Below are 13,076 nucleotides of genomic sequence, written 5' to 3'. Positions count from 1 at the left end.
AAATCATTATACATATAAACTCATCACTATAAGAATCCCCCCTTGAGTCTATATGATATTCTGGTCTCTAGACATCCATCTGGTCCCTCCGTCAGTGTAAGTCTATGGTTTTTTTTTTTTTTTTTGTAAGTCTATGGGTTTTGTTTTTTGATTTTGCCGATTTTATCATTTGCTAGATGAAAATTGCAAGTCTGATTGAAAAATAATTGCAAAATATCTTTAATCTGTAACAGTAAAAGTCTAGCTCTCTCCTTAAGCTGTTATTAAAACGAGTCCCCCAGTCCTTTTTTTTACTTATTCAGATTTGTTAAAATCCACAAACCTAAACTGTGAGCAATAGTGACACTTGTTCAATAAACACTCTCTTCAGGTAAGGAAAGTCTACTTCTATAAGAACAACACTTCCATCTAGGGAATAACTTGCTGTATTACAGTAGCAGCCTTTGAATAAATGGATTGATGAATGGATCCATAACTTCTTGTGTTCATTTCCTTTAATAATCCGTTTTATAAGAACGAATAAAGTACAAACACAGAACTAGAATATTTTTGATCAGGAATGTTATCATAAAGCTTTGAAAGTGTAAATGGAAAGTGTAAAAAATGTGTCATCAAAATCTTGACATGTATAAGGCGATCTTCATTTTCAACTGAACATTCATCTTTGATTTGATCAAAACGTAGTGCAATTAACAAAATTGGACCCAAGGCAGATAAAGAACAATAAAATATCCAGAAATGGATGTATAAAATAATGTGTGATAACAGAATATGTGAATTGAAGTATACATAAATTCACAAAGAATTCTAGCTAATTTTTAAAACAGAAAGAGTTATTTAGTATTTATTTCCCTATTTAGTCATTACTGGTGTATTGTGGGTACAGTTGAAGAGGTTTGGTAAAGGTTTATGATTATGAAATAACAAAAATGTAAATGAAAAGTGTCCTGTGAAGTGTGCATAATTCAAGAGCTCAGAACATCTTAAGAAACAAAAACTTCTGTAATGTACTGTCTAAGTGAACTCAGAATAAGGTATATATATATATATTGCTTCTGTATAAGGCCACTTGTAGAATCGTATTGGCGTTTAGTTGAAGTCTCGGTCGGCCAGGATTACCGGAGCCACTAGAGTCCAGAGGTACAGTGCCAGCCCCAGCCAACTCGAACAGATCTTCACCCACACAGATGGCATAGTGGTTTTCATGGCTGCGTAGTCGGTCTCAGGCCTGAGAAGGAAAGAGAAGAAAAAAATGTTTTTAAGGAATAATTAGTGCTCAATCCCCAATTGAGTAAAAAATGCTGGTCTATCACAGTTGTGCTGTTTTAGGATATTCTAGACCAGGCATATTCAATTGGCAGATGACGAGACATCATAACTGTAGCACCATTTTACAGTTTCTACAGTTTAAAGTGAACAGCTCATCAAAACAACGGAGTGGTACACACCACAAGTGCTCAGGGTCGTTTATGGCAATTATCTTTTGGCACTATTTCCTCTAATATTTTTATCTAGAGCCAAACGCGCTTCTTCAAGCCAATTCCATTACATGCATGTTTCTCTCTCTTGCTAAAGCACCACATTAAGAGCTGCAGATGACGCGGTTATTTAAACAACAGTAACAGAAACCCGGTGAGCAGTAAAATAGATTGATACTTTTGCTAAAACATTGCAGAAAACAATTCTGCAAATATAGTTATTTTTATCTGTCATACATACATATGACAAACCAGGATTGTGACAATTTCTTTTTTTTTATCTACATTTAACATCTTAAGAACATTTCATAATAAACAAAGTTATAACTGGGAAAAACATTTGTAGATGGTGTGGGGAACGGAGCGAGGCCGGTGGTGCGAGTGTTAATGAGCAGCACCTGTGAGCACACCGCTCTCGCATCTCTCACGGAGGAGCGGAAGCATAAAGCATTTGTTTTATTTTAATAAAGTCTATTTGATTATTCGCCGGTTCCCGTCTCCTTCTTCCCTGAACATTGCTACAGATGGCAAGGAAAGACAACTTTGAAATTTACAAGTCAACTTTGCTCTGCTCGTGATAAGGGCGTTTTGATTATGTACATTGTGTGTTTTTAGTAGATGCTTATTTTAAGCAAAATATAAAAATGGCCCAGAATTAAAAATGTTGCTGATTTAAAAAAAAACCTGAACCAGCATACAATATTTTTCTGTTACATGGCCTTCTGCCTTTCATATGCATCTAAATGTAAAGATAACAATAGCTTGATAAAACACCTGATCTAAACTTTTAATCTTCACAGCTAATTGGGCTCAACTGATGAAAGTTTTATCCCCACACACACTACACACACCACCCACTACACACTACACACCACACAGCTCAGCTTAAATGAGTACACCCCCTTTGAACATTTTAAACAATATCTCAATGAACACAAAAACAATTTCCAAAATGTTGACACCACTAGGTTTAATATAACATTTGTTTAACTTATAACATGAAAGTAAGGTTAATAATATAACTTAGAATACACATTTTTCAGTGGTGCAAATTAGGGTGATGCAAAAATGATTACACCCCACAACAAGTAGACTACATCTTCTAGACATGGAATGAACAAGTTGGCGACATTTTGCAACATCCATCCATTTAAGCTGAGCTTTGTGGTGTGTGGTGTGTGGTGTATAGTGTGTGTAGTATGTAGTGTGTGTGTGGGGATAAAACTTTAATCAGTTGAGCCCAATTAGCTGTGAAGATTAAAAGGTTGAATAGATAACTGCAATGAACTTGCATGCCGATTTTCTACAACCGTTCTCATCAAAAGACACTCCTGTCGAGATGTTAACTTCTGTGGACGACCTGGACGTCTCTGTGAGATGGTTGCAGTTCCATCTTTTTTAAACTTTTTTACCACTTTTGCTACAGTATTCTGACTGATAAGTAAAGCTTTGCTGATCTTCTTGTAGCCTTCACCTTTCTGGTGTAAAGAAATTATTTTCCTTCTCAGGTCTTGTGACATTTCTCTTCCATGTGGTATATTGCTGACAGCATGAAATGGGAAGTAACACCCTTTTATAGTCAACTGTCTGTTGTGTAGTGAATAATTGTAAATGTAGCTTTGCTCCAGACACTTTCAGTGGGATGTACTCATTTTTGCATCACCCTAATTTGAGTATAACTGAAAATGTTGTTATATAATTAACCTTACTTTCATGTTATAAGTTAAACAGATGTTATATAAAACTTCAACATTTTGAAAATTGTTTTTGTGTTCATTGAGATATGGTTTAAAATGTTACTTTTCAAAGGGGGTGTACTCATTTACGCTGAGCACTGTGTATATATATATATATATATATATATATATATATATATATATAATCCGGACCTCCGCTGGGAAGGAAATATAGAGATCGGACCTTTTGGAACTTTAACCGAATACCCCTGCTCTAGACACTCACTGATACCAGTTGGTCAAGGTCATCATGATGTAGAGGGAGGCAAGGAAGAGGGAAAAATGGAAAAACGAGTAGCTGTATGTGACGCTGTCTTCTTCATTATCCACAGCTCGTCTCACGCCATCCTCAGAGACGCCCTCGCTGGCATCAGTGCTCGCCAGCCCTTGAACTTCCTCTGTCTGCATGAGCTTGTTCACCTGGCTGTTGTTTGATGAACGAATGCTAGAAAAAGAGAAGAAAACATGTCAAATGTGGCTTAGTTAGACATTTTACAAAAAATTTAAATTGAATATTTTTGGCGGATATACTGAACATTTACGATATACTGAATATGATTTGATTATGATATATATATATATATATATATATATATATATATATATATATATATATATATATATATATATATATATATATATATATATATATAGTGCCATTCAAAAGTTTGGGGTCAGAAAGAAAATTAATTAATACATTTTTAAAACCGATTTAAATGATTTCTGAAGTATCATGCGACATAATTTAAAATGTAATTTATGCCTGAATTTTCAGCAGCAATTCAATTAAAACAGAAAACAGTTACTTTAAATTACATAATATTACACAATACTGTTGGTCAAATAAATGCAGCCTTATTGAACATAAGAGACTCAAAAACATTTAAAAATCTTAAAGGAGTGGTTCACTCCAGAATTATTTTTCAGTCGAAAAGAAAATAAGGTTTTTGAGGAAAATGCCCTTTACAAAAAAAAGGTAAAACAAGGATGTTGGACGATTTTGAAGTTGGAGGAGAAAATTGAATGGAGTTTTTCGCCTATGTCATGCATGACTTTTCAAACATGATTACATAATGCGTGAAGTTGTGGATGCGCATAGCAGAGCTAGTGCAAGATAAGCATTTGTGGTCAAAAAGTATATATATATATTTTTTTTTTGTGTGAAAATGACCGATTTTTTCGTTAGATAAGACCCTTATTCCCCGGCTGAGATCATGTGGAGCTCTTTAAAGCTGCATTGAAACTGCAATTTGGACCTTCAACCCGTTGGTCCCCATTGAAGTCACTATATGGAGAAAAATCCTGGAATTTTTCCCTCAAAAACCTTAATTTCTTTTTGACAGAAGAAAGAAAGACACCAACATCTTGGATGAGATGGGAGTCAGGAAATTATCAGGAAATTTTGATTCTGGATTAAACTAATCCTTTAATGATCCCCAAACATTACGCGGGAATGTAAAATAAACAAATATCATTGTTATGGGAAGACGTGACTGAATTGTCGTGAGCAGATGAAAGCACTCAGGAGAGGTTGGATGAATTTGTTCAGATGGGATCTTATTTGTCCCAGTCAAGGCCAATGACAGGCAATAAAAATTTAACAAAAGAAAAAAAGAAAAGAAAAAAAACTGTTTAGTAAATAAAGTAAATTGACATGAGAGTAAAAAAAACACAAAAAAACAACAACAATTAAATGTTTACAGTTGTTTGAAAATTGACCTTAACACAAGTCGCTATAATTAGAGCAAAGACAGACGTATGTCTTCTCAGTCACGCTCCTCCCGACAGAATGACAATACTAGACTTTATAGGCCTGAGGTCACCCCTGGAATTGGAACATACCAACACGTGATTACAGTGCAGGGGTGGTTCAGATGACAAATACATAAATATTTAAAAACAGCTGAAATACTACTTCTATTAAACTAGAAAATTACAGAATGCTATTTCTACATTTTCAGCCAACAATTGACAAGCAACAAGTCATATTTAACAACTTCAAATAAATAACTCAAACTGCAGGTCATTTGCTATTGACCCGGAAGTCATAGCGGCATTTAAACCCCACAATCGCGGCAAATTTTCCTTTACCCAAACAAACCAGAGACGCCAGTACGACAAAGATGGTATGTCCAAGCTATGTTTCTCTTAAACTAAATAAACGGATACATACTGAAAACATGTGTTGCATGATTATTATAACTGATTATGACTGTAACGTAATTGACATGATTTTCTTTAAAACAGCCAGATATGTATTGATAGAAGTAGCAGGTCACATTTGCACTCAAGTCTTTGTGTACTAGAATAGACAGCATATCGCTGCCGTAACGATAGCTATGCGCCCCGTCACACACCCCCCCGCCTTAAGAGAGAACGTCTAGGTCCATCTCATGACGTGAAAGAAAGTCAGCAATAACGTTATCCTTTCCCGCCATAAATCTCACAGTAACTTTAGCAGAGTCACGCGACAAATGTGTAAGGGAGGCAGCCCCTGTGGTAAAAACTGGTAGAAAGTGGTCAGCAAAGAAATCTGTAGTAGAGGCAAAGGCTGACCTTCAAATTGGGGATATCGTGGGACAGGTACAGCATGGAAGAGGGGGTTTTGGGCTCAGTTTAGCTCCTCCTAAATGGCACAAGGCAGGCCCAGCTCAAAGGAGGAAGCTGGTAGTCAACGAGGTGCGAAAGCAGGAGGAGAGGATGAGATGTATAAAGGCCATTTCCCAGGCCAAGCAGGGAGAGTGGATGAGATGGGAGAGTGTGGAACAACGAAAAATGGGCTGGCAAGACCTTTGGTCAATGGAAGAGAGTAGGATCAGTTTCCTTATTAGGTCAACATATGATGTTCTCCCATCACCGCAGAACCTAAACCTCTGGGTAGGAGAGGATCCCTCTTGTCCTTTGTGTTCATCACCTGCCACATTAAAGCACATTTTGACAGGATGTAAGGTGGCTCTTAGCCAAGGTCGGTTTACTTGGCGCCATGACCAAGTATTGCGATGTTTGGCTTTAGCATTGGAAGGCAAGCGTAGTATGACCAAGAAGTTGCCGCCTGTTCTAGCAAAACATTACACGCAGAAGACAATATTCCTCCGCCCAGGCGAGCAACCACCAAGAAAAGGTGCTAACACCAATTCTCACCCAGGACAACTGGAAGCTGCTAGGGACTGGAAGATGCTGGCTGATCTTGATCAACGGCTTATTTTTCCACCTGAGATTGCCACCACTAACCTACGACCAGATATTGTTTTGTGGTCTGGATCAGCACGCATTGTTCAACTGATAGAGTTAACAGTGCCATGGGAGGATGCGGTAGATGAGGCATATGAGAGGAAGAAATTGCAGTATGCTCATCTGGCCACTGAAGCAGAACAGCGAGGATGGAGAGTCCAGGTTTATCCAGTGGAAGTGGGTTGTCGAGGTTTTGTGGCACACTCTACAACCTGGTTCCTCAGAGACGTCGGATTCAGTGGTCAAGAGTTGCGTCGCACAGTAAAGAACTTATCTGAAGCAGCAGAAAGGAGCAGCAACTGGCTGTGGTTGAGACGGAAAGATTCTAGCTGGCTGAGTACAGGCCGCCATGCTACGGTTTCGTAGAATTCTTGAAAACTTGAAGGGTGTTGGATTATTTGTATAGGTTGTATAGTATTTACAGTCATTACGTTCCTGTGTATATTGCGTGAATGACGGGATGTTGGGCAGATATTGTGTTTTGCGGTAGGTGGTATGCCATACGGAACCGTTGCCACTGAAACTGCATATTAACGCACCAGTGGGGCTAGACAGCCTTAGTCAAACGGGTTGGCGCGTATGGTTGGGTTGCGGAGATTGTGAGATTGTGGTTAGGTCTCAGCAGCACTGTTGGTTTATTTGTAGAGGTTGTATAGTATTTACAGTCATTACGTTCCTCTGTATATTGCGTGAATGACGGGTGGTTGGGCAGATATTGTGATTTGCGGTAGGTGGTATGCCATACGGAACCGTTGCCACTGAAACTGCATATTAACGCACCAGTGGGGCTCGACAGCCTTAGTCAAACGGGTTGGCGCGTATGGTTGGGTTGCGGAGAGATTGTGAGATTGTGGTTAGGTCTCAGCAGCACTGTTGGTTTATTTGTAGATGTTGTATAGTATTTACAGTCATTACGTTCCTGTGTATATTGCGTGAATGACGGGTGGTTGGGCAGATATTGTGTTTTGCGGTAGGTGGTATGCCATACGGAACCGTTGCCACTGAAACTGCATATTAACGCACCAGTGGGGCTCGACAGCCTTAGTCAAACGGGTTGGCGCGTATGGTTGGGTTGCGGAGAGATTATGAGATTGTGGTTAGGTCTCAGCAGCAAGAGGGAAGTAGAGGTCAGTAAGCTGGGCTGAGTTGAGTGGGGGACGGAGGGGGGTGACTCTGGGACGCCAGAGTCACTGTCGAGCCCTCTTGAGGTGTCGTGGGCTAGTCGACGAAACACTGAGGACGGAAGGTGCCCACTTGAAGACCCTAGAGATGCTCCCTACTCCGCTCAATCCAGAGGGTTGTTATGGGTGGACCGCAATGTGGTTGCAGCCGTTGTGTGTGCTGATGCGCAAATACACTATTAACACCAGACAGAAGGAGATTCACGTCACCAGATGGAAAGAAGTGTAAATGGATGGAGAAGCATAGGTTACTGTAAAGCTACGTCTTAGTTGGTGCTTATCTTGGCGAAAGCCGAGTACAAATCAGCATGAAGTTTTAACATATACTCTCGTGTAATGGAAATCATGAAGATCTGGATACGTCCAGTGACTGCGGTGAATAGTGCTGCTGGCAACAAGGGAAAGACCTTGTGACAGCCTGGAGAGACAGCTGACAGGAGGAAAGAGACCCCAATGGGGCTGGTAAGGGTTAGCTACCCTTGTCGGCAGTATCCAGCTCTGTGTTTACAGGATGCTGGAGACACCCGCCCAAGGCTTCTGAAAAATTAAAGAGGAAAATACCCCTAGAGTCTGCGAGAGCAGGGGCGGAAGATGACTCAATGGTGGACAACATGGTTAACGACTTTGGAATGGAAACGGATATGAGTATGGAGAGTACTTCACAAAAGACTAGTTCAGGTTCAGCAGTTAGCAAAGCCATTGAACTCCAAGCTTGTGTCTGTGGCTGGAGCAAGGCGACAACGGTCAGGGGTTTGAAGATTCATCAAGGGAAAATGAAATGCTTGAGGGAGAAGGGACAAGGGCCTCGCATTGATCAGTACTTCTTACGGAGTCAGTCAAGTCAGTCGAATGAAATCCAGCGACAGGAAGCAAACCACAGTTCGCAGGATATCAGCACCCCTGTCATAGAGGAGATGAGGGTTTGCACAGTTAGTGATGAACACATTGATTCTTGTGAACCCGGTCAGACTAACCAGCATAAGAGAGAAAAGAACCTCAACGGGCATAGGCCTGGAGTTAGATGGCCAAGAGCTAGTGAGAAAACTGCATGGGACACGGTAAACACAGATCTATGCTTTGCATTGGAAAGATTAACTGGTACAGTTGAAAAGAAGCTGGATAAATTTGGGGACATCATTTACGCATATGGAAGTGAGAGGTTTGGTGTGGAAAAAAGGAAGGAAAAAGTACAAACTACTCCTGGATTGTCTAGACGGCAGCAGAAAATTGAAGGGTTAGTTAGAGAAAGGAGACAGCTGAGGAAGCAATGGAAAAGAGCGGAACAAAGTCAGAAGGAGGGACTCAATCTCTTACAAAGGGCCATAAAAGATAAGCTTGCAACATTACGCAGAGTTGAGCGCCTACGGAAACGCTACAAAAAGAAGGAACGTGCAAGGGCTAATTTCTATAAAGATCCATTCAAATTCATAAAGAAGTTATTCACCAGTGAGAATAATGGCACTCTAAAAGCATCTAGGGTTGAGCTAGAGAGATATTTGGAGGAAACGCATACAGATGCAAAAAGGCATGAGCCTATGTCAATTCCGTCAGACATCCCACCTGTCAATCCACCAGAATACCAAATGGAGGTCTGTGCACCTAAGTGGAAAGAGATAGAGCAGGTTGTGAGAAAGGCAAGGGCTTCATCATCTCCAGGGCCTAATGGAGTTCCGTACAGAGTGTACAAGAGTGCTTCAGGAGTTCTAAGGATTCTGTGGAAATTGATAAAAGTGGCTTGGGAAAAGCAGGTTGTACCTAGATCATGGCGCCGAGCAGGGGGAGTCTTTATACCCAAAGAAAAAGATGCTACAAGCATCAGTCAGTTTCGCCCTATTTCACTATTAAACGTCGAAGGCAAAATTTTCTTCAGCATTATTGCTCAGAGATTGTCAACCTACCTATTAAAGAATGGCTTCATTGACACTTCAGTTCAAAAAGCGGGCATTCCAGGATTCTCAGGATGCTTAGAACATATCAGTGTTATCTGGAAACGAATACAATCAGCTAAAAAGGAGAGGAAGGAGCTCCACGTGACATTCCTCGATTTGGCTAATGCATATGGTTCAGTGCCACATGAGCTTCTTTGGGCATAATTTGATTTTTTCAGGGTACCGATGTCGATAACAAATTTAGTGAAAGCCTATTTTGGAGATTTGCAATTTAGTTTCTCAACTCCAGAATTCAGCACTACATGGCAATGCTTAGAGGTTGGAATAATGGCAGGATGCACCATTTCTCCACTGGCTTTTACCACGGCAATGGAAGTAACCATTAGGGCATCAAAATGGGTAGTAGGAGGAGAGCGCTTGGCTTCTGGGATGCGACTACCACCAATCAGAGCATACATGGATGACATGACAACCATGACTACAACGGTAGCCTGCACTAATCGGTTATTGGGGAAGTTAACAGATAATATTGAATGGGTACGAATGCAATTTAAGCCCTCTAAATCAAGGAGCATCTCAATAGTTAAAGGCAAGGTAGTAGATAAAATATTCTTCATTAATGGTGAGGCAATACCAACAGTTTCTCAGAAGCCAGTGAAGAGTCTAGGGAGATGGTACGATGGGGATCTAAAGGACACAGTTCGAGTGGGAGAAGTTAGACGACAAGCAGTGGAAGGGTTGAAGAGCATAAACAGCTGTGCTCTACCAGGCAAACTAAAACTCTGGTGCTTTCAGTTTGGTCTACTGCCAAGGTTGCTGTGGCCACTGACTGTGTACGAGGTTTCTTTGACAACAGTGGATAAGCTGGAAGCGTTAATAAGTTCATACATCAGGAAATGGTTGGGAGTTCCACGCTGCCTCAGCAGAGTGGGACTTTATAGTAAAGGAGTATTGCAGCTGCCAGTCTCTGCTTTAACCGAGGAGTTTAAGTGTGCCAAGGTCAGGCTGGAAATGACTTTAGCAGAGTCACGCGACAAATGTGTAAGGGAGGCAGCCCCTGTGGTAAAAACTGGTAGAAAGTGGTCAGCAAAGAAATCTGTAGTAGAGGCAAAGGCTGACCTTCAAATTGGGGATATCGTGGGACAGGTACAGCATGGAAGAGGGAGTTTTGGGCTCAGTTTAGCTCCTCCTAAATGGCACAAGGCAGGCCCAGCTCAAAGGAGGAAGCTGGTAGTCAACGAGGTGCGAAAGCAGGAGGAGAGGATGAGATGTATAAAGGCCATTTCCCAGGCCAAGCAGGGAGAGTGGATGAGATGGGAGAGTGTGGAACAACGAAAAATGGGCTGGCAAGACCTTTGGTCAATGGAAGAGAGTAGGATCAGTTTCCTTATTAGGTCAACATATGATGTTCACCCATCACCGCAGAACCTAAACCTCTGGGTAGGAGAGGATCCCTCTTGTCCTTTGTGTTCATCACCTGCCACATTAAAGCACATTTTGACAGGATGTAAGGTGGCTCTTAGCCAAGGTCGGTTTACTTGGCGCCATGACCAAGTATTGCGATGTTTGGCTTTAGCATTGGAAGGCAAGCGTAGTATGACCAATAAGTTGCCGCCTGTTCTAGCAAAACATTACACGCAGAAGACAATATTCCTCCGCCCAGGCGAGCAACCACCAAGAAAAGGTGCTAACACCAATTCTCGCCCAGGACAACTGGAAGCTGCTAGGGACTGGAAGATGCTGGCTGATCTTGATCAACGGCTTATTTTTCCACCTGAGATTGCCACCACTAACCTACGACCAGATATTGTTTTGTGGTCTGGATCAGCACGCATTGTTCAACTGATAGAGTTAACAGTGCCATGGGAGGATGCGGTCGATGAGGCATATGAGAGGAAGAAATTGCGGTATGCTCATCTGGCCACTGAAGCAGAACAGCGAGGATGGAGAGTCCAGGTTTATCCAGTGGAAGTGGGTTGTCGAGGTTTTGTGGCACACTCTACAACCCGGTTCCTCAGAGACGTCGGATTCAGTGGTCAAGAGTTGCGTCGCACAGTAAAGAACTTATCTGAAGCAGCAGCAACTGGCTGTGGTTGAGACGGAAAGATTCTAGCTGGCTGAGTACAGGCCGCCATGCTACGGTTTCGTAGAATTCTTGAAAACTTGAAAGGTGTTGGATTATTTGTATAGGTTGTATAGTATTTACAGTCATTAAGTTCCTGTGTATATTGCGTGAATGACGGGATGTTGGGCAGATATTGTGTTTTGCGGTAGGTGGTATGCCATACGGAACCGTTGCGACTGAAACTGCATATTAACGCACCAATGGGGCTCGACAGCCTTAGTCAAACGGGTTGGCGCGTATGGTTGGGTTGCGGAGAGATTGTGAGATTGTGGCTAGGTCTCAGCAGCACTGTTGGTTTATTTGTAGAGGTTGTATAGTATTTACAGTCATTACGTTCCTGTGTATATTGTGTGAATGACGGGTGGTTGGGCAGATATTGTGTTTTGCGGTAGGTGGTATGCCATACGGAACCGTTGCCACTGAAACTGCATATTAACGCACCAGTGGGGCTCGACAGCCTTAGTCAAACGGGTTGGCGCGTATGGTTGGGTTGCGGAGAGATTGTGAGATTGTGGTTAGGTCTCAGCAGCAAGAGGGAAGTAGAGGTCAGTAAGCTGGGCTGAGTTGAGTGGGGGACGGAGGGGGGTGACTCTGGGACGCCAGAGTCACTGTCGAGCCCTCTTGAGGTGTCGTGGGCTAGTCGACGAAACACTGAGGACGGAAGGTGCCCACTTGAAGACCCTAGAGATCTTCCCTACTCCGCGCAATCCAGAGGGTTGTTATGGGGGGACCGCACTGTGGTTGCAGCCGTTGTGTGTGCTGATGCGCAAATACACTATTAACACCAGACAGAAGGAGATTCACGTCACCAGATGGAAAGAAGCGTAAATGGATGGAGGAGCATAGGTTACTGTAAAGCTACGTCTTAGTTGGTGCTTATCTTGGCGAAAGCCGAGTACAAATCAGCATGAAGTTTTAACATCTACTCTCGTGTAATGGAAATCAACCTGTATGGCTGCAAGGACAGGTGCCATCGGGTGATTCTGGAATTAAAGTCACGCATACGGTGTAACCATTTCAAGGGCCTGTGGTCTGTCTCGCAGACAAACTCTTTGCCAACAAGGTAATATTTTAAAGTGTCCAGATCCCACTTGATGGCAAGGCACTCCTTTTCAATGGTGGAGTACAGAGTCTCGCGAGGGAACAGTTTGCGGCTCACAAACTGTATGGGTCTTTTGTCCTCCCCCTCATCCTGCAACAACACTGCTCCCAGTCCAATGCCCGAAGCGTCGGTTTGCACCGTGAAGGGTAAGGAAAAGTCAGGACTCTGCAACACTGGTTCGTGGCACATACTCTCCTTGAGGTCATGGAAAGCAGCCTAAAGCCTGTTTTATGCTTCTGCGTCGAATCGACGGCGTACCCCCGCAGACCCCTCTGCGTCGCCGCGAACCCCTCCACCGTAGCTCGACGTGCACCTCCAAAAAATTGTAACTACG

General features: G+C 42.2%; 1 protein-coding gene across 1 annotated transcript in view; it reads right to left on the bottom strand.

Moving 5' to 3' along the window:
• Positions 1 to 479: 479 nt before the first annotated feature.
• Positions 480 to 13,076, bottom strand: part of serinc2 (serine incorporator 2) — a 30,740-nt gene continuing 18,143 nt past the window's right edge. Inside the window, exons 9-10 of the mRNA XM_077200090.1 lie at positions 3,441 to 3,659; positions 480 to 1,228 (exon numbers count right to left, since the gene is read on the bottom strand). Coding sequence (XP_077056205.1) covers positions 1,090 to 1,228; positions 3,441 to 3,659 — 358 coding nt within the window. The 3' untranslated portion in view covers positions 480 to 1,089. The remainder of the gene's footprint in view (positions 1,229 to 3,440; positions 3,660 to 13,076) is intronic.

The sequence above is a fragment of the Siphateles boraxobius genome, unplaced genomic scaffold (assembly GCF_051911475.1).
Source record: "Siphateles boraxobius isolate OS27281-9 unplaced genomic scaffold, OSU_SipBor_1 43, whole genome shotgun sequence".
In the NCBI taxonomy this organism is placed as follows: Eukaryota; Metazoa; Chordata; class Actinopteri; order Cypriniformes; family Leuciscidae; genus Siphateles; species Siphateles boraxobius.
This window is presented reverse-complemented; position numbering and strand designations above follow the sequence as displayed.